General features: G+C 41.7%; 1 protein-coding gene across 1 annotated transcript in view; it reads left to right on the top strand.

The window, feature by feature from the left end:
* The window catches only part of LOC309700493 (uncharacterized protein), a 2,098,293-nt gene that overhangs the window by 908,673 nt on the left and 1,163,448 nt on the right, over positions 1-26,172 (top strand). Inside the window, exon 38 of the mRNA XM_082524046.1 lies at positions 5,998-6,174. Within this exon, the coding sequence (XP_082380172.1) occupies positions 5,998-6,174 (177 nt within the window). The remainder of the gene's footprint in view (positions 1-5,997; positions 6,175-26,172) is intronic.

Below are 26,172 nucleotides of genomic sequence, written 5' to 3'. Positions count from 1 at the left end.
GGAGACAACACAGACGAACCAGCAACAAGCAGGAGAAAACAAAGGGCTCATATACACAAAAGAGCCATCAGGGAATGAGAAAAGGGAGACACAGCAGGATTCATTGGACATAACCAGACAAGGGGAAGCAAAAGTAGACACACTAACATAGGACATGGCACTGTCAAAATAAAACAGGAAGTGAACACAGAGACACAATACTAACACAGTACAGAGGGAACACAGAAACCAAAACCTCAGAACTAGAAAATCTTAATCAGAAAGAAATTGTAACAAAAGACAAGAACAATCAAAACAAAACTACTGAGTCCACAGACTCGGGACATACATCGGCTCAAACTGTGGTCATAAATATTTTGTACTTGTAAATCAGACTGTGTAGTTGTGAACTGAGTTTTGTAACATTGTGAAACAAAATATCTGGAAAGTTTATGTTTTTGCGTTCATTGATTTGTGTGTGCAAAAATGTAAAAATGTAATAAATGTAAGAAACATTAGAACTACTTTTGCTGACACAAAGTTTGGCGAGCACTGCAAGTTGTCCCTTTAAACCAGTCACTGATATAAAGAGAGCACCTTGTTCCAGGGCATCTGAGCATGGAGGGAAAGCTTTATGCAGGAGATGGTAAGAGCTGTTGGGACTAAAGAAACTGAGCAGAAAACTACAGACATCTGGAAACTGAGTTGTTAATTCTCAGTGGGATCACCAGGACTAGCAAAGCTTCACCATGACAGTCATCTGATTGACTGAACCCATCCAAACATCACTTCATGGACCTTTAGCTTGTGTCTGTGTGTGGACAGACATAACATGAGCTAATTATACATTACTCCTCCACAGAGTGGACCAGCAGAGAGCAGAGGTTTCCACTGGTCAGTCTGCACAGCAGCATCAAACACACCTGGACTCTGTGGTTATGGTTTGTAGTACTACGTTTACATTTGTTCTTTTCAGTCACCTCTATGCTGCACTTTGTGGACCAGAGGATTGTCAGTGTGTCCAACATAAGTCAGAGTTTGGGCTCCATGATTTCAGTCAGATTGGGGTGACTGTAGCTCAGGAGGGGAGCAGGTCAGCTACTAGTTAGGTTTGTGAATCAAACCCTGGCTGGCAAATGTACTGGGTAACGTACTAAACCCAAGCTGCCCTCTGATGCATCCATCAGAGTGTGAAAGAAAGTATTTAAGCATAGAACAATGTGCTTGGTTGAATGAGGCATGTTGTATAAAAAGCTTTGTGTGCACAGAGTATCAAAGAGAGCTATATAAGAACCAGTCCATTTACCACTGGGTAATTCATATAGTCTTCTTTTCCAGCGGCTGGAGGACAACATCACCATGTTTGTGAAGAACGAGCTGAAGAAGATCCAGAAGCTTCTGAGTCCAGATCACCCAGAAACTTTAAAGAGCCAGATGGAGGATGAGGAGATGTTTGAAGGAGAGGATGAAGATGAAAGAAAGAGCTGCAGAGAAGCATTTCTGAAGATCACACTCCACTTCTTGAGGAGACTTAAGCAGCATGAGATGGCTGACCATCTGCAGAGCAGTAAGAGAATTTCTCTAAAGACTGAATATTGATCTTTCCTAATAGCTCAAGAAATGGACCAATAGACATTCATCCTTTCAGGGTACTGAAAGGCTATGATATTTATTATATAATATTTTTTTCTGAATTTCTTACCTTCAGAAATATTTGCTCCACTCTGTAAACGTGAACTTAAAGCCCAACTGAAGAAGAAGTTCCAGTGTGTGTTTGAGGGCATCGCTAAAGCAGGAAGCCCAACCCTCCTGAATCAGATCTACACAGAGCTCTACATCACAGAGGGAGGGACTGCAGAGGTCAATGATGAACATGAGGTCAGACAGATTGAAACAGCATCCAGGAAACCAGACAGACCAGAAACAACAATCAGACAAGAAGACATCTTTAAAGCCTCACCTGGAAGAGACGAACCAATCAGAACAGTGCTGACAAAGGGAGTGGCTGGCATTGGGAAAACAGTCTTAACACAGAAATACAGCCTGGACTGGGCTGAAGACAAAGCCAACCAGGACATCCAGTTCATATTTCCATTCACTTTCAGAGAGCTGAATGTGCTGAAAGAGGAAAAGTTCAGCTTGGTGGAACTTGTTCATCACTTCTTTAATCAAACTAACGAATCAGGAATCTGCAGGCTTGAAGACTTCCAGGTTGTGTTCATACTTGATGGTCTGGATGAGTGTCGACTTAATTTGGACTTCCACAAAACTAAAATCCTGACTGAAACAAGAAAGTCCACCTCATTGGATGAGCTGCTGATAAACCTCATCAGAGGGAACCTGCTCCCTTCTGCTCGCCTTTGGATAACAACACGACCTGCAGCAGCCAATCAGATCCCTCCTCAGTGTGTCGACATGGTGACAGAGGTCAGAGGGTTCACTGACCCACAGAAGGAGGAGTACTTCAGGAAGAGATTCAGAGATGAGGAGCAGGCCAGCAGGATCATCTCCCACATCAAGAAAGCTCGAAGCCTCCACATCATGTGTCACATCCCAGTCTTCTGCTGGATCACTGCTACAGTTCTGGAGGATGTGCTGGAAACCAGAGAGGGAGGAGAGCTGCCCAACACCCTGACTGAGATGTACATCCACTTCCTGGTGGTTCAGGCCAAAGTCAAGAGGATCAAATATGATGGAGGAGCTGAGACAGATCCACACTGGAGTCCAGAGAGCAGGAAGATGATTGAGTCACTGGGAAAACTGGCTTTTGATCAGCTGCAGAAAGGAAACCTGATCTTCTATGAACCAGACCTGACAGAGTGTGGCATCGATATCAGAGCAGCCTCAGTGTACTCAGGAGTGTTCACACAGATCTTTAAAGAGGAGAAACAACTGTACCAGAACAAGGTGTTCTGCTTTGTTCATCTCAGTGTTCAGGAGTTTCTGGCTGCTCTTCATGTCCACCTGACCTTCATCAACTCTGGACTCAATCAGCTGGAAAAACAACAAACAAGCTCTCAGACAGAGAAATACTTCTACCAGTGTGCTGTGGACAAGGCCTTACAGAGCCCCAATGGACACCTGGACTTGTTCCTTCGTTTTCTCTTGGGTCTGAAGACTAATCAAACTCGTTTGCAAGGCCTCATGACACAAACAGGAAGTAGCTCAAAGACCAATCAAGAAGCAGTTCAGTACATCAAGAAGAAGCTCAGTGAGAATCTGTCTGCAGAGAAAAGCATCAATCTGTTTCACTGTCTGAATGAACTGAATGATCGTTCTCTACTGGAGGAGATCCAACAGTCCCTGAGTTCAGGACGTCTCTCCACAGATAAACTGTCTCCTGCTCAGTGGTCAGCTCTGGTCTTCATCTTACTGTCATCAGAAAAAGATCTGGATGTGTTTGACCTGAAGAAATACTTTGCTTCAGAGGAGGCTCTTCTGAGGCTGCTGCCAGTGGTCAAAGTCTCTAAAAAAGCTCTGTAAGTTATAAAGTTTTTATTATTTAATTTGGTTGGTATGTTATGAAAAACACACTGCCATGAACTTCTGTTTTGTTTTTGTCAAAATCACTGTAATATAATCACTGTACCTTTATATACACGTGACTTGTATTAATGCTGCTGCCCTCTTGTGGCTAAAGTGTAATTATGTTCTTGTTATTAGGGAGGATTTGAGAGTAACATGCCAAGTGAGTCAGCACCTTCGCTTTAGCTTAAAAATCCAAATTCTTATGTCATCAGTTATAGTTGCATGTATTCATTATCATAACTTAACCTTTAATATTGATGTCTTAAAATTATTTTGAGTAAACTAATGTTAAGGTTCAAATATTGGGGAAGGAGAGTACAAACAACCATGGTCCAGAACTTGGTCAAACGATTTTAATGAAATACACGCGTGGGAAGACCAGCTCCGTTCGCAGACCGGGCTGATCTCCGACTTAATCAAAGCATAAACAGATATTTTATACCATCAGGGCTTGAATTTAATGACGCCCCCTCATACGTCACAAACAGAATATATGCATACGTCAAATCAAAACCACAATGACTTTTAACACAGTTTAAAAGAACATTATCTCCTATCTTCATGGCAGGTACTTCCTGTCACTGCCGGATGCTCGCTTATCATCTTGACACATCAGCAGCAGTTCTGCGACAAACTGCTCTTTTGCAACCCCGAGCAAAACATGATTAAACTTCCACCTATAAATGATTCTCTTTAACTAAGTGTGTGTCTCGTCCTTAAAGGCTCCTCAAAATAACCTGCACTTAGACTCTGCTTTCGGTTTCAGTTCTGCAAAAGGCACACTCTTCAAACCTGCAACTTCCTGTCAGCCTGCAACTTAGTCTTTCTGAAAGACACACACTGTTTAAACATCTGAATGCAATATCAATTCTGTAGATTATATTATTAATGCAATGGTAATGATGATGATTATGATTATTATGATTATTATTAAATTTCTGCACAATTTAACAACAACCAAAACTTTGTTCTGTCTTTTCTATGTTATACTGTAGACTTTCTTTGATACTGTGTCCAAAAGGAGCAGCTTTTACTTTGAAGGGGAGGCGTCTCTGTTTCCTCTTCAGGTTGGATGATGGAAGCAAATTAGTAGCTGTGTCCCAAAACGTCGGCTGCATCCTCCAGAGGCTGCATTTGAAGGCCGATTACATCACAGCCAGGCGATGAAGGCTGTCCGTATTTGTCGACTCCTTCAAATGTGCCCGACAAATGCGTCCTTCATTTCCCCGAATTTGAAGGATTCGTCGGGTGTGTCCTTCGTGGCCCACCATATCCCAGAATTCATAGCGCGGCCCAGCCAAATTTCAGCTGCCAACAATGGCGGCTGCTACTAAGTTTTCAAATTACTCTTATTAATCTTTCTGGGTCACAAAATAAACTTTTAACATATTTTCAGGCGAGAAAGTAGCTGTGTAAACTTCAAATATCTGCTTGGTTTATCAAGACATCGCATATTTGCAAAAGTGTGTCGACGTTTTCGGAGACGTCTGTTACCCACCCGCTCGCTAGCAAGCCGGGGGGTTCAATGGTCACTCCAGCCGGCGAGAGCAGCGGACGCCCGGCTTCATCGTTTTCAGACCCCGCTCTTTCGCTACTCAGGTTAAACATGATATATAAGTCACTCGGATAACTTAAAAATGTAATTGTTTGCCTTTTTTCTGTGTTTTATTTGTTCCGGAGTAAATCGGTTTGGCTGAGATCAAAGTTCCTCCGGGATTTTCACACAGCTGAATAAACGTTAAACAGGAAACTGATTAAACAGAAGTGTGAGACGGTCGAGAATTTACGCCAGTGTCCTGTTATATTTTAGATAGCAAGGAGCAGACGGCCGAGTTTATTAAACTCCACCGACACAGCGGTGACGCAAATCTGAAGGCTCGACCGTCCCATTTCACAGCCTCGCACTTCCAGCCTTTTCGGTCTTTGAAGGACCCGGCCCACGTAGACCGCGAATACCGGGTCCTCCGAAGGATGCAGCCGACGTTTTGGGACACAGCTAGTGTGCGATGTTCTTTCAGTGTTGCACTTTGTAGACGCTCCCTGAGCACTGGTCTCACAGCCAGCTGCACATAGAGACCAGTGTTGTTAGTCCAGGTCAGAAGATGACTTGTTGGAATGAAAATGAGCTTGTAGTTTGTCTGCTTTAATAATGTGACTGGAAAAAGGTGTTGGACTTCAAATATGTCCATTTCTTTCACACTTCACCTTTAAAAGTGAAGCCTTGTGGTTCCTGGAAGGAAAAACACGACTTTTTCAAGTCTTTGTCCTGATTTTATGATAAATGTACAACTTTAATGTGAAACATTCAGAGTTTTTTCTCTTGTTGTGTTTGTTTGAAGCTGCTTCCTGTTGGCTTCAGCTGTTTGGAGTTTCCATTTTCTAAACTTCTACATTCTGAACCTTCTTCAGCTCTGAACAGATGATGAAACACTGAATGATTTCAAGCTCACACTTTGTCTAATAAACTTACATCTTTCATTCTTTATACAGATTGAGGGGCTGTGATTTGTCAGAGATCAGCTGTGATTATCTGGCAGCAGCACTGAAGTCCAACCCCTCCCATCTGAGACAGCTGGACCTGAGCTGCAACAACAAGCTGCAGGATTCAGGAGTGAAGCATCTGTGTGGTTTCCTGGAGAGTCCAGGATGTGGACTTGAAACTCTGAGGTCAGTCAGCATGTTTTAGTTGTGCTGAGATGAATATGATGTGAAAGTTGTGCTGACACTAAACTGCAGACATCAGGCTGATATTATACTGATCCACACTGAGGATCTTCATGGTAAAGTCTGTTTTCTTCTTCTCTGGTTTAGTCCATTGACTGCAGCAGAACAATGTTCACATTTCAAACAGTGAGACTCAACGTATGGCCCGCGGCCCACACGCGGCCTGCCCAGCTTTCCTGATTCAGAGAGAGGGGACCCTGATTAACTGTGTAGTGTTCTTCCTCACAGTTCTAAGTATCAGACACAACAATGAATAATCCACAGCTGACTGTCTTTAGCAGGTCAAAGGTCACGGCACACAGCAGACAGTGGGAAATATTATAATTCTGATCATTTATCAGCACATATCCATATGTATAAAAACAAAGCTGACACTGTGAGACTTGATCAGAGGTGTGATCATCACAGCAGAGGCCTTTGTGTCAAAGTCACTGAGGATCAAACAGAAACACATGAAGCAGATTTTCCTGTTCTGGCTTTTTATAGCAGATAACCTTCAAAATATTCTGCAGTCCATCAAAAACTGAAGCAAACCATGAATCAACATGTGAACATGAGCTGATGCTGCTGAAGTGAAGCAAAGTTACAGAGGTTTGATTACAGACACAGCTGAGAGTTTGTAATCTGTCATCATTTTAAAAGGTTTACATTTCTTCAGTATATCCACATTTGCAGCTGCTACCTCAACCTCCACTTGTCCAACACAACTGCTGTCCACTGCCTCCATGACATTGTGATTTTGCTGTTGGTCTTCTGTCAGATCTTCATCAATCACTTCAGACTCTGCAGCTGCAGCTGCATAACGAAAGCCTGTAAGATAAAATTAGACATAAGGTAAATGTACACCAATATTCCAATGACAGGTGTGTGATTCATCTGGAAGTTATGTGCGGATTAGTGTACAGTGATAGCAATTTAGTATGTTTTTAGAGGGGGGGGGGGGGGGGGGGGGGTTGTTTACCTCCGATGGGTGCTCTCTTTCGCTTCCGTTGCGTACGCCTTGAGTGCCGGTCCGAGTCTGATACAGGTATGTCGTCATGCCCCATGTGCAGTGTTGGTTCCCAGTCTGGATTTGTTACATCCATTTCATATGCTGGTTTGCCTGCAATAATGCCAAATCATAAGCTACTCAGTCGACATGATGTGGTTCTGCAGCATCACACATTAGCATGTTTTATCTCATTATCTATGACCTCAGCACGTTGAAAATAACACTAAAAGCCTTTCAAGAGTGATATGAATTAATTTAGAACTCACCGGAAAGAAAATGCCGTGAGCAAACCAACAAAAAGCTGGGGATTGCAGAGAACTCGATATCCGCTCGTCTCACCGCTGCAATCCAAGCCTGACGTCTTTGTTTAGTAATATCGGATACATGGGATCCCTCACGTTGCCTCCAGGATGGAAAACGATGAAAAGAGAGCCCGTTATCCAGCTTCTTGCCTTCACGATCGTGTGATCTAACGTTGCAACCGACAACACAACACGTACGATCCATAGCTGAAATGGTATCCTTTGGCTGGCCTACTGTCATGGCGGAAGGGGGCGTGGCCCATCTCCCGTGACATCACGCTCCAAAGCTCTATAGGTGGGAAAATGTACCATGTCGACCAATCAAAAATGATATGGAAACATGACATTTGGTTGTTTAGCAAAAGGGGGAAGTTTTAGGAGTGACCGGCAAGAGAGAGCGAGTGAGCGAAAGAGAGAGAGAGTTTTGATACGTGAGAGATTTGTGACGTTTACCGTGTTTGGTCTCAAGTTAGTTTGTTGTCTTGTGTATTTAGTGTGTAGCTGTTGTTTTGTTTTGTGTGTCAGTTCTACTAGTGATCGTCACAGTTGCTGCCTTAAAGCCAACAAAGGCAGATTGCAGTGTAAACGCTGAGTGACACACCTGCTGTCAGACCTGCAGGTTTATCCCTGTGCTGTTCTCATATGTGTTAGAGTGACACAAACTATTGTTTGACACCTGATTGTTCTGTAAATAGTTTGAAATGATTATATGAAAAACGTCTGAGCCTTGGCTGCATTTTTTGGTAAATAGTACCATATAACTTTGTTGTTTGCAAAACGTGTGCGTATTTTTAAAAATGTACAATCTCTATTTGCATTTCAAGTTATGAAGATGATTCGTTAAACATGTGTGTGGTTTTTACAGTCAAAATATCACTTTCTACGTGTATTTTAAATTTTGTCTGAATTTAGATAAATTGTGCTGATACAGTTGGTCAAAATGAGAAAATAACAGATTGGCAAGATAAACTGTTTTTAAAGGTAAAATATAGAGGCCACATCAAAAGTAGTCAAGAAGGGTTAAAGGCTAAAAGCAAAGTTGTCACCAAGTACTGTTTATATTTGTGTGTATTGCTGCAGCTTTTTTGAGTATTAATTTGGTGCCTTTGTGTGAAATAATGGTATTGTGAGTGATCCATATAGTCACAAAGAATAGCCACTTGTTTCTGTGCTACCAAAGTTCCCCGGCTTTCATTCAAAATGTGTTTATCGTCAGCACCTGCACATTAAACTACTTAAACATTATAAATGTCTTCAAGCTCACACTGAGGCCTGTGGGGTACTATCAGCCACTGAGACAGTACACACATTTATATGTGTTTGTATATGAATATTTCATACTTTAAGACTGCCTGTTTATTTAAGGGAGATGAACAAAATACATTGGAATTGTACAAAATAATATCATGGATGATAAATTAAATAGATTTTAAGTAGATGCTTGTGCATTCTTAAAGTCTTATATGTTAAACTGAACTATGTGATCTGTTCAAAGCCTTAATCTTAATTTGAAGTGAAATGTGCATTTTGAGTTTATACACTATGTATATAAGGCGACCGTTTCCTTTTGCAGTATTTTTGTGTGGTGTACTTTTCTATGTCTTAACAAAAGGGGAACAAAGGTGTTTAAGTTCACCTAGGATGATGTGTTTTAATTTTCACATGGTCTTGCTTGAATTTGACCCTGACAAAGGCGTATGAACTCTGTCAGCTGTTTGGAGTTTCCATTTTCTAAACTTCTACATTCTGAACCTTCTTCAGCTCTGAACAGATGATGAAACACTGAATGATTTCAAGCTCACACTTTGTCTAATAAACTTACATCTTTCATTCTTTATACAGATTGTGGGACTGTGGTTTGTCAGAGATCAGCTGTGATTATCTGGCAGCAGCACTGAAGTCCAACCCCTCCCATCTGAGAGAGCTGGACCTGAGCATCAACTACAAGCTGCAGGATTCAGGAGTGAAGCATCTGTGTGGTTTCCTGGAGAGTCCAGGATGTGGACTTGAAACTCTGAGGTCAGTCAGCATGTTTTAGTTGTGCTGTGATGAATATGATGTGAAAGTTGTGCTGACACTAAACTGCAGACATCAGGCTGATATTATACTGATCCACACTGAGGATCTTCATGGTAAAGTCTGTTTGCTTCTTCTCTGGTTTAGTCCATTGACTGCAGCAGAACAATGTTCACATTTCAAACCTTCAAAGAAGAAGAAAAATCCTCCACTGGATAATTCACTGTGAAACTCTCCAACTCTTCATTCCACCTTAAAGTCTGTCTGACACTGAAATCCAAAGCAAAATGTGCGTTTGCTTTACAGACAGCAGTCCAACACAAACATACACACATCATCCAAAACACAGTCCAACATCCAAATCTCCTCCACTGCCAGCATGAATGATGGGAAAGAGAAGGAGGAACACTCTGACATTCAGGGTTAGAATGAGTTTCATGAAGCAGACTGTGAAGATCAAAGCTGCATTAGAAAGCTTACATGAATGAATGAGTGGACAGAAGTGGACAGAGATCATCTGAAGCACTTCAAAGGCTTTAAATCAGCACATTTCTCTTTATTCTTTATCAACTCTGTTAGTTTCTCTCAGTTTTCTGTGGAATGAAGCTAACAGCAGGCTAATAAGATGCTGACCAATAGGTTTCTATTAAAGGTTGTAATTTGTATATGAAAAAGTGCTTTGGCTCAGCAGGGATCAGCTTACAGGTAGAATACAGCTGCTGGATGGGATTAGCATGTCATAGCTATCTACCAAACTGCTAACTGGGGGATTTCAGGCCATCTATGGATCATTTTTGCTAACTGTTTATTCAGCTTAGGCTCACAGGGCTGCAGCCTGTGCCCTAGCTGTCATAGGGCAAGAGGCGTGGTCCACCTGCACAGGTGAGCAGTCCATCACAGGGCCAACAGAGAGAGACAGAGAAGCACTCTCTCACATCCACACCTACAGCCAATTTAGAAGCACCAATGAACCTAAGCAGCATTTCATTGGACTGTGGGAGAACATCCAACCTCCACAGAAAGGCCAACAAGCTTCAACCTACAACCTTCTTGCTTTAAGGCACTAGTGCGAACCACTTTTCCCCATTTCAGCCCAAATCCTGCATCTTCCTGTTTCTGACTCCAGGCCAGCTCCACTAACACTTTCTCATCAGACACTGCCACCTAGTGGAGGAAGTCTTAGTTCCATTTGAAGCTTCAGATGACAGTTAGTTCCTTTACAAAGAGGTGGAGGTGGTGGGGCCACAGCACCATCATCACTGAGTGCCATAGGACACTTAACCTTTGTTTCCATATGCTGGGAACTTCCTGTTGTTCCAAGGAGGACTGGAAAATGTGTGAAAATCTCCCAGTCAGTTCCTCACAGCACACTTCAATCATTTCCCTCCCACAGCATCAGGACCAGGGCTTTTTCTCTCTTTGGTCCCACTAAGAGATTTCCACACAAACACCTCATCAGTGGGACTCTCAGAGCTACCAGCCCTTTGCTACAATCACAAAGCTCTTCATTGAAATCAATGATATCAAAGCTGGAATCAAATGAGTCCAAGTCTTCTGCTGATTCAGCATCACATTCATCTTTGCTCCTTGTTCTGCATCCCCACCATGGACTTCATTCCTTTCCAAGCCAGCCTTGAGTGTCCTTTATTCAGCTCATCCTCTGCTTTACTTTTACACCTGATTTTAGCTGCTTTATCTCTCTTTCAACAAGTTTCTGTGCCTCAATCTTTTTCTTCTCTCCCTCATAACAAGACAGCTTCTTCTGCCTGAGAACATGTTGGAGTGATTTACTAATCCAGGGCTGCTTATTGGGGAAAATACTTCCTGTTTCCAAAGTAATCCCCATTTTGCCCAGAAAGAAATGTAAGTAGAAATCGATGATCTAAGTGAGAACATGAGAGAGAGTGATATTATACCCCTTTCGTCAAAAAAAGTGACAGGTTACTTCCGGAGCTCATTAATTATTCATGAGCTCCGGAAGTCCGGAAGTAATTAAATTATCCCCTAATTAAATTATCCCCTAATTAAATTAGCTCCGGAAGTCCGGAAGTAGGAAGTAATTAAATAATAAAAATATGATATTCATAAAAATATGATATTCATAAAAATATGATATTCATAAAAATATAATTGATTATTTAGAAAGTTTCTTATATATCAAATTAGCATTCTTTTATTTCTTTAAGCAATTAAATTTTTATTTTTATTTTTTTTTATGCTCAAAAAACGCCATCTGGTGGCGGGTCAGTGTGTGTGTGCGCGCCCGCACGCGCCCGAGGCTGTGTGTCTGGGCGCGCGGGGGCGCGCCCGTGTCTCCGGACCGTGCTCTCTCGGGCTCCGTGCTCATGTGTTTAAAAATGTATTAAACCATATTAAAATTGTTTAGTTAAACTTGTGCTTTTGTAACGTTCAGTATGGCCACAAACACATGCTGCATGCCTTGGGGGAAAACTTTATTTAGATTTATATGCATTTGTAGATTTAGAATAAAACTCATACTCAGAAAAAACAACTCGCGATCCCCGCAGCCCCCTTAACCTAATCCTTAGATACATAAGCAGGGAAAACTCCTTAAAAAACCCTCCGCTATTTCTCCAAAACCCTACAATAACTTGTTAGGGTACCCCCTCTATTCCCAAAACCTTATATTCGATAACAGGGAAAATCCTGAAAAAATCCTTAGTCTTTTTTCTCAAATTCAGCGCCCCGCGGCTCCCTTCATGCTCAGCCAAACAAAGCCAAAACTCCTTTTAAAAATTTCTCCGCGATTTCTCCAAAACCCCTAGAATAACTTGTTAGCTACCCCTCTATTCCCCAAAAAAAAGCGCTATAATCCAAAAACATTGGGAAAGCTCCTTACTCTTTTTTCTTCAAAAACTTGCCTCTTGCTAGCTACCTCTAAAATTCTACGCAGAGTCTAAGTTCTACCTCGCTCTTAATCTCCGATCCACAACTTCTTGCAGAGCACAATTTTTTCCTGCTTGTTCGCTCCCCGCTCTGGTCCCGAATGCGCTGCTTACCTCGTTTGAAAATTCCCCCCTTAGACCAACTCCGCCTCACTGCGCCCCGCTGCCAATCACATAACCCTTGCACCGCTCCCTTCGCACCCCGGTTAGCCAATCCGCTCCAGGCTCGATTTACCTTCTCAGCCATAGGTTAATTCACTTACTGGCATTCAGGATAAATAATCTAACATTTCAGCTTAAATTTAACTGTTTTTTTCTCTCTCAGAAAAAACAAGCAAGCTTTCTCTTTTTTCTCAAAGAAGCATGGCCGTGAGACCTACCAACCTAACGGTGCTTTCTCAAACTCCTGTAAACTGCTACAGAGCTTCCGCCACGGCGTCTGAACTCAGAAGACTACATCTCTGCAGAGTGCAGCCAACAGCAGCGGCCAACCGTTTGGAGCAAAGATTCAGCCTCAACAATGGCAGGTTTTGGGGTTATGCCTTCAGCCTACCACAGAGTGAAATCTTTTTCTATCAGCTCAAAGCCGGTGAAAGTTTTGGACCGTTAACACCGCGAATCGCTTTTACTAGCTCTGACTGGGCGGTTATTACACTCATTACCACCCCTGAAATAGAGAGAAGCGTGCGGGAAACCAGCTCTCAGCAACCGCGAACCAGAGACCAGCAAACACAGACGCATCGGGTTTTCAAAGAGGAATACTCGTTCCCTCCATTCACCCAAGAACACAAACGACTCCGGAATGAAAACACGGTGACCAAAACCGTCACATACACCCAGTGGGAGACCAAGAGCACTCCATTTTGCAGATGGGTATGTAGAGTTAGTCGACAAACATGCGAGCAAGCTTGCACAGATGATTTTGTGATCGACCTTACAAACTCCCAGTCCGGGGTTTTCAGCACATTGCTTCGGATTCCGACTCAGCACTGGCTCAACATGATGGCCGAGAACAATGCGACAATATTAAACCTGTTCAAAATGAGTAAAAGTACAACTGAGCTGGTGATGGTTGGAAATAACCCGCCACGGTCAACATACCCCCACCCCCACTTCCGGCCCCCCCTTACCCCGCCTTCTCCTACCCCTAGCCCTTAAAAACCGCAATCGCTCTCTCATCCACTACTTAAAACAACCATGACTAACCACAGCTTTGGACCCCTCGGCTCTCTATCTCCATCATCCCTCCGACCATCAGCTGCTTCTACACCACCACCCAGCCCGCCAATGGATCTCGCTACACCGCCACCCAGCCCGCTAATCGATCTGGCTACACCGCCACCCACTCCGCCAATCGATCTGGCTACTCCGCCATCCAGTCCGTTGTTCGAGAGCCCGCATCAGGCCTCAGCGTCTCCGGCCGCTATGCCTCCACCCCCGCCCTCATCACCGCAAGGCTGGAACTCGCCCAGCCATCCACAACTAGCGGCTCTCGGGTGGCAATCACCGGAGCAGAGCCCCTCAAGCACCGCAATCTCCGGTGCATCGCTGTGGGCCTTGGGCGACCCTGTGTGCCGGGCTCTTTTCCGAGAGTCTGAAGACAACGAGCCTTCGCCCGCGGACATCGATGAGGCCGCGACTCTACTCCCTACTGCTGTTTTTGAACTTATAAAATTGACTGTAAAGTACCTCGTTAACTCCTTGCTCCAGAAACACAGACAAGATGTCTGTCAAGGATGTGAGGTGTCACATCCCTCACAAAGACGACATTCATGTCTTTTCCCACTGGAAAAATATTACTTTTTCAAGTACTATGATGAACTCAGCAGAAGATTATGGAATGGACATTTCACCAACACATTATTACAAATTTTGCGGTTAGAGGGTTTTTCACCACCAGCGGCTCAAGTCAGAGGTGTGGCCCAAGCATATCTCTTTGAACTCCGAGAGGCCAGTGATATAGAGACCGCACTGTTAGAAATTGAGTCAAGCGTTACAGAAGTTACCCGGACCACAATTGATAAAGTACTATATGACAAATACTCCCTTTGGCTCCCCTAGTAATCGTTTTTTCTTCTCTCCCTTTTACCATTTATTTTTCTTAACATGTTTTTTATTTTTCTTATTTTTACTTTTAAATGTTTTTCTCTGTTAGTTTTTAGAACTTTTCTTGTTCATGTTTATTGTTTTGTTCATTACATCAGATTAAATAGTTTGTTGAAAACCATTACCTGAAATAAAACTTTTTTGGAAAAGCATTGCAACAATCAATCTTGTTATTTGTTTCGCACCCATTCAAATCTATTGCTTCCATGACATCAGATTAAATAGTTTGTGGAAAACCGTTACATCAAATAAAACTTTTTTGGAAAAGCGTTGCAGTGAATCAAACTAATTATTTTTTTCACTAGAAAAGAAACAAACTATAATGTTATTAATTATATCAAATAAAAAATATATTTGCAAACTCGTTACATGACATAAAACTAGCTGCTCATAATGAAATAAAACCATAGTTAAACATAACTTGAAAGATCACACATGGCAGAGCAGAATCTATTGAAACGTGCATATTATGACCCAGCTCACCCTGGTAGCTTTTGCGGTGTGGAAAAATTGATTAAAAGCATACAGGATGAAACTGGTACAAAGATTAACGCGCAAACAGCACAGAAATTCCTCTCTGGACAAGACGCTTACACCTTACACCGAGCTGCACGCCTGCGCTTTCCGAGAAACCGTGTGTTTGTCCCCAGACCTCTTAATCAATACCAAGCAGACCTTTGTGATATGAGAGCGTTAGCCGAGCATAATGATGGCTATCAATATTTACTTACAGTTATAGATGTTTTCTCTAAAAAAGCTTATGCAAGAATCTTGAAAAACAAAACAGGCGTTCAAGTCACTAAAGCATTTGAATCTGTCCTGAAACATGGCCAAATCCCACAAAAACTCCAAACAGATAGCGGTAAGGAATTTTTTAATTCCAGTTTTCAATCTTTAATGAAAAAGTATGGTATAAATCATTTTGCTACAGGGAGCGATCTAAAAGCATCAGTTTGTGAAAGGTTTAATAGAACTCTTAAAAGTAAAATGTATAGATATTTCACTGCTGCAAATACACGTAGATATATCGATGTGTTACAAGATTTATTAGACAGCTATAACAGTAGTTACCATCGTTCCATAAAAATGACCCCGAATCAAGTAAATTCAGACAACACAGCCTTAGTATTTCAAAACCTGTATGGCACCTCTTCTCGCTGTAGAAAAAACCCCATGAAATTTAAAAAAGGTGATCATGTTAGGCTCTCTAAAGTCAGAGGTGTGTTTGATAAGCGGTATGAGCAAACATTCACAAGCGAAGTGTTTACTATTGACCAATGCATACCTAGAGATCCTCCCGTTTATAAAATCAAAGATTATGACGGGGAAGAAATTATCGGTAGTTTTTATGAGCATGAGCTGCAGAAAATCACTCTTGTCAAGGATAAGCTCTATCACATAGAGAAAATTCTCTCAAAACGTAAACAGAGGGGACAGGTTTATTTCCTGGTCAAATGGAGGAGCTGGCCTGAGAAATTTAATAGCTGGGTTAAAGCCAGTGAGCTTAAAACCATCGCATAACAAACTTCGGACCACACACGCACCTTGGTAACCTTGGTAACGGGTTAGCAATGACTGTCAGGTCGCAGGGTTTTTACGTCACGCTTCCATCAAATGCAAGTTTGAATGTATTTAAAACTAACACCAGTAGCTGTTTCCGTGTGGATCTCGCCCAGCATCTCAATCTCGATGGGTCATGGGAGGTTGCTCTCACTGAAATTTCATATCCCTATACATGGCTTAATCTCCCGAATGATAAGGCTTATTTTGAATATAGGAGAAAGGGTGATGCTGACCCTGACAACGTAGTTAAAACCAAAATACGCGCCGGGTTTTATGATCATGCTGAAACTTTGAGAGCTGAGATTGAGGCCTGCCTGAGGCGTATCGGCTGTGATATTTATCTAAAATATCATCCCATTGTTAAAAAGTTTGAATTCACAGCTGGGGGAATATATCAACTAAGGTTTTTTCCGCCTCTCGCATATATGCTTGGTGTACCAGCAGGTGTATGGCAACGATTTGAGCGCAAATTTGCACCATATCCTGCAGATATAAAGGCTGGCTGTTATCATCTATTCTGTTATTCTGATATAGCAGCCTTACAGCTCGTGGGTGATAGCTACTCCCCACTACTGCGTACTGTGAAAATAGAGGGCAATTACGGAGATATCTTGACCCTATCTTTTAACAAACCAGACTATATTCCAGTTGCACGAAGACAAATTGAAAATATCCATATTGAAATCAAAACCGATCAGAACGAGCCTGTAAACTTTACCTACGGTAAAACGATAGTAAAGCTACATTTCCGTCCTGTCAAGGATCTTGCATAACTCAAAACAACAACAACAACAACAAAAAAAAATGGATAATAATAGATTTATAGGGTATTATCAAACGCAGGCTGGTAACGGTCTGCCCGGATTTTCAGGTGCGCCTGTAATTTACGGGCGCGGAATAGCGTCTATTTTCTCTAAATTGTTTAGATTTGTAACCCCGTTCATAAAGAGGGGTGTGAGCATCGCAAAGCCTCACCTCAAATCTGCTGTCAAAGGTTTTGCTTCTGATATTGTCACCTCATCACTCTCAAATTTAACTCGGTCGAACACACCAGAACAGCAAGAGGGTTCGGGGCTGACCCTAATTTCGCGCAGACCCTTGAAGCGACCCCCTGGTCAGAGGTTGAGAGGGTTTAAAAAGCGCAGGAAAACGGTGAAAAAGAGACAGAGTGGGAAAACCGTGGGACGGAGAGGACGCAAGACTGATATATTCTAAACACAACATCAACTAAGAAGCAATCAGCAATGTCTTTACTTCACGAGAGATCAAACGAATGCACCTTGAGTGAGTTAGATATTTTTACAGCCCCACTCACTCAGATGTCTATCGAGGACAAATGTTATTCAGAAATTCTACCAGTAACAGCGCTCACAGATCGGGGACCTCTGGAATTTTATGTCCCCGGAAATGGCTTGCATTACTTAGATCTGAATGATACACTGCTCAGTTTAAGAATGAAAATAACAAACCATGATGGTAGCGATATTGCAGCAGACGCTAATGTTGGAATTATAAATTACCCTTTAAACACCATCTTCAGTCAGTGTGACGTCACATTGGGCGACAGACTGATTTCACAAGCGAGTTCGACACATGCATATAGAGCCATAATTGAAACATATTTAAATTACTCAGAAGAAACTCTGAAAACTCAATTTAGTGCAGGTCTGTTTTACAAAGATACTGCTGGCTCACACGACTCCCATGTTATCAATAACGGGCCGAATAGGGGCTTAGTCCGGAGGGCAGTTTACAGTGAACGCTCGCGAGAGTTCCATGTGATCGGTCCGCTACATTCAGACATATTTTTCTGCGAAAAACTCTTATTAAATAATGTGGATCTACGGATTAAACTCACAAGAGCCAACGATGCTTTCACCCTCATGGCGCCTCAAAATGCCAATTACCATCTCAATATTGTTGGGGCATCATTGTTCGTAAGGAAAGTCACGGTCTCCCCCGCTGTCCGTGTTGGCCATGCGTCCGCTCTCATGCAAGCGAATGCATTGTATCCCATCTCCCGGATTAATGTAAAAACATTTTCAATACCCGAGAACTCGCGGATATCACATCATGAGAATCTGTTTCTGGGCTCACTTCCCCGTTACCTAGTCATAGGCATGGTTAACCATGAGGCTTTTACAGGTCGATATGATTTATGCCCTTTCAATTTCCAACACAATAATCTAGAGTTTTTGGCTCTGTGTCATGAGAGTAAGCAAATACCAGCCAAAGCGTTTCAACCCAATTTTGCTGAAAATCAGTCCGTAAGAGAGTTTTACAGCCTGTACACTGCTACCGGGAGAAACCTGAAAGATTTGTCCTTGTGCATCGACAGACAGGAGTTTGAACAAGGATATACATTGTTTGTTTTCAATATGAATCCTTCAGATGACAATCAGGCCTTGTCACCTGTGATAAATGGGAACTTGAGACTTGAAATGCGCTTCAGAGTGCCCCTGCCTCACACAACGACACTGATCGTTTATGCTTGTTATGATTCCATTCTCGAGATCAATTCCAAAAGACAAGTTTTGGTTGATTATTACTAAGGTTTCACTTTTTTATTGAATCATGAACAATCACGAATTGGAAAGTATTATGAGACTGTTAGTGGGCGATAGTTTTTTTGGAGTATATGCAGAAGATGAATTATTAACATTACTCAAACGCTCGTTTAAACGGCCTACATATATGATCATAAATACAGATCCTAGGAACAAACCTGGAACTCACTGGCTGGCTATTTCTTTAGATCAAGACGGAGGTGCAAGTTTTTACGATTCATTTGGATTCCCACCAGATTATCCTTTTTACCCGAAAAGTATTGTAACATTTTTGAAAAAGCATGCTAAACGAGTATCTTTTCATCAAAGACAGCTACAAGCCACAATCTCCACTGTATGTGGTCAACACTGCATATTTTTTCTGGCTAACAAATCGCGTGGAAAGAGTTATGAGGATGTACTTGCTTTATATAGCTCTGACCAAATCAAAAATGATAGCATGGTCTCGTGTTTTGTAAAACGATTTATCAGATGTGTATTAATATGTAAGGCTAGCAATTTTAATCAAACTTCGTGTTCTCTGAAAGCTTTTAATGATTGTCATTTGTGTTAAAAATATTTCAATAAAACTATCAAACGTTTTCTTTTGGAAAAAAGTGGTGTATTTGTGCTTTTTTGTTATATAAAAACATGAGAAACAATTAACTTTTAAAAACAATAAGGTTTTATTTTTTGGTTTTTGATTACATCAGAAATACACCCAAGACGGCGTGATGCTCTTGCTTTTCTTCTTCTTCTTCTTTTTCTTAACAATAACATCATCCTCAGATGATGTGTGGTATTCTCCTGTTTCTCCTTTTAACGCTGCTATTTCTCTTCTAGCTGATAAGTTTCCAATAGTTGATAGGGGTATTTTTACATCCGCCAACATTCTCGCGAGAGAGCTCCAGCCTATGGGTTTCACACTTGCACGGGGACTTGCTAAAAATTTCATCAGGTCCAGCATTTGACTACCTACTATGGGCTTTTCTCTATGCATCAATTCACCCTCCTCACTCCAGCCGATGTGACCTTTTGATGCTAATATTCTACGCATTAGATATTCAGTGTTTCTCTTTGAACGTGGATTTATGTGGGTTAAAACATCGTGTAAAACCTTATTCACACTTCCCGTCTTTCCCCCCTCTGCGCTTTCTTCCAGATGATATTCATCGGATCTCTCACTATCACCCCCTTTATGCTCTCTGGGCAGTCTCAGTGTTATATGTCTGCTTTCATCTGATTTCTGTCTCTCAAGCACCAGATACCTTTGTAAAAGCATATTATACTTTTTAATTTTCTCATCTGGTGCTAGACCTTGAGTCTCCAGTACTTGTCTCATTTGACTATCCAGATCATCCTCCGCCTTCTCTCTGATATTCACTCGAGAAGCATTTGCATGTGTTTCATTTAAGCGTTTGATCTGCTCAGGTGAGATCAGATACATTTTCTGCATCTTTATTTGCGAATTGCCCCAATTGCCAGATCAGCAACAATGGGTAGAACCGTTGTGAGCAAAGGTAACAGAAAACCCCCCTTTTGAGTGATTAATTTTCTTTTCTTTCTAACACCCTCTCGTCTGCAGGCCATCTGTCTGATTTTCTCTCTATACCGTCTCAACTTCTTATGCTGACAATCTGTGACTGGAATATTTCCTTTTAAAAGATTCATACAAATCTCACAAACAGACTGAATAAAATCGGGCGAGCACTGTTGTAAAATAACCTTACGGATTTTAGGGGAACTTCTCGATAGTGTTTTCAGTAAAGCTAAGTTTCTTCTCAATCTTACAGACATTGTTTCTATTATTTTTTCCTGGGCAAGAAAACACACAGCTTTTCAGAGGGTAGTATCCCTGTTCTCAGTCTTAGTTGCTCTGGACAGGTGGGGGTTAAATCTATCAATAAATATCCATGTGGCTCTCTTGTAGCTTCTTCAAAACTTTCCAAAAAGTATTGCACACGTCCTGGGTATATTTGTCTAGCTAGTGTATTAACTTGTAATTTATCACGAGGGTTTTTAAACAACACCATGTAAGTACTGTTCAGACTGATCGTCCTGCTGTGTTTACCTTGCAAAAACACGTTCTGGCTCAAAATCATCACACTCATATTTTTATGGTGTCTGTATTGAGTGAAAATCCGGACCACTTCCGGATGATTAGCTGCTTGAAAAATAACATCGTCCAGTACAATGAGATGACTTTGGTGTGAGGGAAACAAGGTCTCATCTTGAAATGATTCAGGAATGCCCTCGATGAATTTAATGTTTTTATTTTTCTCTTGAAGCTCAGAATACAGAGGTTGAAAGGATGTATAAACCCACACAACATTGTCAATAAGCTTGTTCAAAACATGTACACAGTTTTCCAATACAGATTTCACAAAAAAGGTCTTTCCAGAGCCACTTGGCCCGACAACCATACAGGAAAATGGCACATGAAGTCTGGGGTCAAACTCGATTAAAGCAGGCTGAAACATTTTTTAAAAAACAAACAAAAACAAATAACAAAAAATCAATAACCAAAGGGTAAAGTCAGACCTCCTGGCAGCAATCTACGCTTGTCATAAACAACACGGAATTTTTTGGGAAATGATGAATTTTGTAGTGAAAAGGCTGATTTATTACGAACGATACTGTGCTGAGGGGCCTCAAGTGTAGACCCTCCTTCACAGTTATCAATGTAATTGTCAACAAGAGTCTTTACAGATTCAAAGTTGACCTTCTCGCAGACATCATGTGTTTGTGTGATTCCTTTTGCTTTCAAAACAACTTTACCTTTTCTGGTCATGTAACCATAACTCTTAGGTCCTGCTGCAACAAACTCTGTAATGAAATCATCCTGGTCTAACTCATTTGTTAGCTCGCCTAAATACCTGCCTGTTTCTAGTTCAGATTGATTTTCTTTAGTGAGATACACTACGCTATCAGTGTCATAGTAAATAGCTCTTTCCTGCAGCTGATCCAAGTAACTGTAGAGTTTCATACGCCCATATGAAGTAGTGAAGGCCGCAATGAAGATGTTATCTGTGGAATTTGGGAGCGGAGTGCAGAGGTCACCATAACACCATTGAATAAGAGCCACATCATCACTGACAAAAGAGAAATAGCTCACTTTGTATTTTGGAGAGAACATGAGGTTAAAGAATTCCTCAGGGTCACTCACCAGTTTGCTCTGTGTGAGATTATTTCTCTGACCAAATTTTCCCCAAAAAGAGTTTAAACAAAGTTTGGCCATTTGTCTTTTAGCAGGGTTTAGTTTTATGTTTTCAGGGTCTAAAGTTATTCCTTGCTTAGCCTGGTAGTCTTTAATGTAAAGCTGTTTAGCCTCCTCAGTTACAGCATCTGATGGGTAGCCTGAAGCTTCTTGTTTTTTGCGCAGGAAATGATGTACATAGTCTGTGAATATTGTGTTACTCTGTCTCTCAAAGTGCCATACCTCTGTGATTCGACCTATTTCATAACCCTTTTCTAATGCGAGGTTAAACTCGGGTGTGGTCCACACCCCTCTCAGTGCTCTATCCTCGTTACTATGGTTACAGGCTCCTTGTTGGTTGTTCATTTCAGCACAAGTGCGACAGAGAGTAAAGAGAAGTTTTCCTGATTTTGTTTTAAATGGTAAGACCGGAAAATAGAGCTCTCGTGGTGGGTAAACGGCAGCTTTGATAAACCCAAAGTAGTTTTTAGGGTGCTGAAAATTTCGAAAGATTATTTGAGGATGACCTAAGGGGTAACTACATGTACTATTTACATATGGATACAGGGAGGTCACGTCGACATAGTTGATTTTCTCACGGGGGCCGGCACTAGAGCGAAGTTGTGCTGGGCTTGTACGGCCTCCAAAGAGGGCATGGCGGGGGTTCAAAGGCTCTGGTGGATCATAACGTTTGAGAAAGCTGATTACACTCTCATCACTACGTTTTAACTCGGTCCACTCATGCTCCCAGATTATAACAAGAGAGACATTATGCTCAGCTCTCAATCTAGCGAGCCTGTCTTGAGTGGCGCTGTTTAACTCTGCAAAAGAGGAACCTAGCAGGGGGTTAACATCGGACTGATTGGAAAAACACTTAATACACCCATGGAAGTAGCAGCCCAAAAATTCCCACACGTATGTTTTACCATTATTTTCGGAATATCCATCTACATAATAACTACCGAGCTGTTTTTCTCCTTGATTGAGCGCATGTCTGATAAAAACACCTTGCGTAAACGAGAGATATTCGAGCCATTGAATTGAGGATGAGGAAAATGATTTTACCTGATTATGGTAATTTAAAGGACAGGGCAGGGCCAGAGAATTGGCAGGCATGAAGTTTGTCAAATACGTTTTAAGACAAGCGCTTGCAAGCGTGTTGCGACTGAAAGGATCTACTCCTGTCTCTTCAATAAACCCGTTTCTAAACAATGCGCAACCCCGAGCTAGAATTTCAACATCATTTTTACAGTATAACAGCGCCTGTTTCATGAAATTGAAGGGGCCAGAGCTGACTGAATCATACCATTTGTAAAATTCCTCTCTGCCTTTTGATGTCATGCGCTCGAGACTAAATGCGGAAGGGGGAGGGTACGGCCCAACATAAGTTAGGTTTTGTTTGGAGCTGAAAGAATGAGGAAAAAAACCTTTAACACTATCTGAAAATCCCATCGCTTTCGGGATAGCTGACAATGGCATAGGTAGGAAGCATGACGAGTCTATATAACGTTGATTAAAGTCTGGGTCTGTAAAGCTGATCACTTTGGAACCTTGCATTATCAAGTTTGGTTTTAATCCTCGCCTAACTAACCCGCGAAGGATAATGTACGCATCGAAACCCTTTGCATTATGAGCGATAAAGATTGAGCCCTTGAAGAGGGGGCGTCTAAAATGAGCAAGAAAGTTTTCAACGCAATGCTCACCCTGAGAGCTCCAAGATTTACCATCTGATGTTTTTGTACACACCAGAAAAGGGCTGTGCTCACCGTGTTCGTTAACAAAAGTTTCAAAATCATAAAAAATCAACTTGTTATTATGTTTTGTTTCGCGTTGTAAAACCTGCATATAGCACTGATGTGTTTGATGATCACTAGAGATTTCCTGACGACAGATTTGGCATTTTCTCTTTTGGCATTTGTGAGGTTTTTCATGTGCTGCTAAGTAATATAACCTTGAGCACTTGATACATTTCCTGTAGAGCTCACAGTTGCTGGCAGACCTTTCACGCCTCTCAACGAGTTTTTTATGGCTCTCAAAACAATAACGAGATCTACAGGTGCGATTACAATCGGTACATACAATAGGGGAGAGGAAATGATCGTTGCAGTCAGGCTGCATACAGACTGAGCAACGAGCAGGGCAGAAATGGGATAACACATGGTTAAAGCCTATGTAACAATGAGTACACAAATACGCTGTGCCCAAAAATCCTTTAAGATTTTTGATAGCGTAGTAATGATTGTCAAATAAAAATAAACACAAGGTTTTTGCGCTATTCACTGTACTAGTCTGAAATTTACAAAGGGTGCGATCATGCTCGTTACGGTAAAATACTATAATTTTACATCCTAGTAACCTTTCAAATGTAATTATTTGATTAAACCCAACAGGCGTTTGATCATTTAGACCAGCTTTTTGTTGAATTTCTCTAGCTAATGTTTGTGCTTGATAGTCATTAAAATCGGGTTGCAGAAGGTGGGCAACACTTGTAGCAAAACACAACTTATTCGAGGGGTTATGGACCACGTATAAAAACCGTGTTTTCTTTTTCACAATTTCGCTGTCAAGTATGTGTTTAAGCAATCTTTTCCCACTGCCATTTGGGGGTGTAACAATCTGAGCTACAACCTCCAACGAGCCATCACACATTACTGACCAGTTTGACTGTACCGCTCTCAAGAATAAATTTTCAAATTCAGATAAATCATGATTATCACGTAAAATCACTGAAACATTATTTTGTAACTGCTGGCCTATCAATTCTAACTGGATATAATCACCTGGACGTGCGTGAGAGAAAACCCTGTTTGATATTTCACGTGCACTAGACATTACGCTTTGATAATAATACGCATAGTCGGGTATATCGTTTGGAGGAGGAAAATTCAAAATTTCTCTAATTTCAACGTTATTAAATTTATTTCTAACAACTATAGAGGGTTGTGCTGAATTACTGGCGCAACTCTGGTCTGGATTACCCCCTTGTTGAAAGGAGTGATCATGGTTTACTGGGTTAAGTGGCTCGTTCGCAGAGACAATGTCTGCGGGAGAGTTGAGTGATTGATGAGGATTAGAGTCATTGAAAGTGGTTGACAGCTGTACCGGGGGGCTGCGGCTGAGCGGTTCGTTGGGACACGCATTTTCTGGGGAAAAGACTAGCGAATGCTGGCTTTGAGAATCAGTGAAACGATTTTGATTTAGCCTGTTTATTTGACTCAATAACTCTGGCGGTATTTGAACCTCATTTTGTATTTGGGCCAAAGCTTCTAAAGCTCTATTAATTGCTAAAAACGGATCAGAAGAGGAGATGTTTTGTGTCAGACTCATTTGTGAATGAACCGCGTCTGACTCTGTTTGGATCTCATCATGATCCAATCCCAAACTCAAAGAAATATTTTGAAAGGCACTTTCATTGGGTGCTAATCGGGCAAGAGCTAAATTAAGCAATTCTAAAGGATCATTATTATTGATCACCTCAGGTTGCTCACTGTTTTGTGAATATGTAATCTGAGAATGGTGTATATTTTCATTTAACCTAGCTAACGCTGTTTCTAAAGCAAGAAACGGGTCTGTAATATCTTGTTCCTGGTTATCCATTTATTTTATTATTGTTGTTTAACAGGAATATATTAAAAGAAAAAAAACCACAAAAGAGAGTATGTTTGAAAAGCAAAATGAAAAAAAAATCAAAAACAACGTTTTTATAAGATGAGCTGAACTAATTCAGCGAACAGAGATACCGCGCGAAGAGCGATTGACGCCAGCTGCCTTCGGGTGCGTGTTCGCTTTGTCCTCCTTGTCCTTGCGATCCTGCGGGTCCTGCTACTCCTCCTTCTGAGACGCCCTGAGAATTTGAGGGTAAGATACAAACAGTTAGTAAAGTTAAATAGAAAAGGGTTAGTTTTTATTTTAAAAAAAAGAAATGAGAAAAAAGCGAGAACCTAGAGAGACTGACCGTGATTGGGTCTCAAAGGCAGGCGCGGTGTATTTCGTGTTTCTGATGGCGGAGAATAAGAAGCGTTTCTGGGGCTCCGATCGGCCGGAGCATCGGGAGTGAGCTCGGAGAGCAAATCTTGGCTGTCCCCGGCGGACAGGCGCAGGTTTTTCCCAGCGGGTTGCGGGAGAGAACAAGCTCCGACGGGAATGGAACTGGGGCCAGATGAAGCAGGGCAATCTAGCGTAGAGAGCAAATGCTGTCTGTCCCGTGTGGAGAGACGAATATTCTTTCCTGTGGACCGCACAAGCACTGGTGGTGAAGAATTCGGGGAACTCGTACCAATAAAGGTGTCCAAGTCAGAGATATCTAGAAAGTTTG

This window comes from Aulonocara stuartgranti, assembly GCF_965226115.1.
Source record: "Aulonocara stuartgranti genome assembly, chromosome: 3".
Taxonomy (NCBI): Eukaryota; Metazoa; Chordata; class Actinopteri; order Cichliformes; family Cichlidae; genus Aulonocara; species Aulonocara stuartgranti.
Note: the sequence above shows the minus strand (reverse complement) of the source record. Positions and strands in the feature narration are given on the sequence as shown.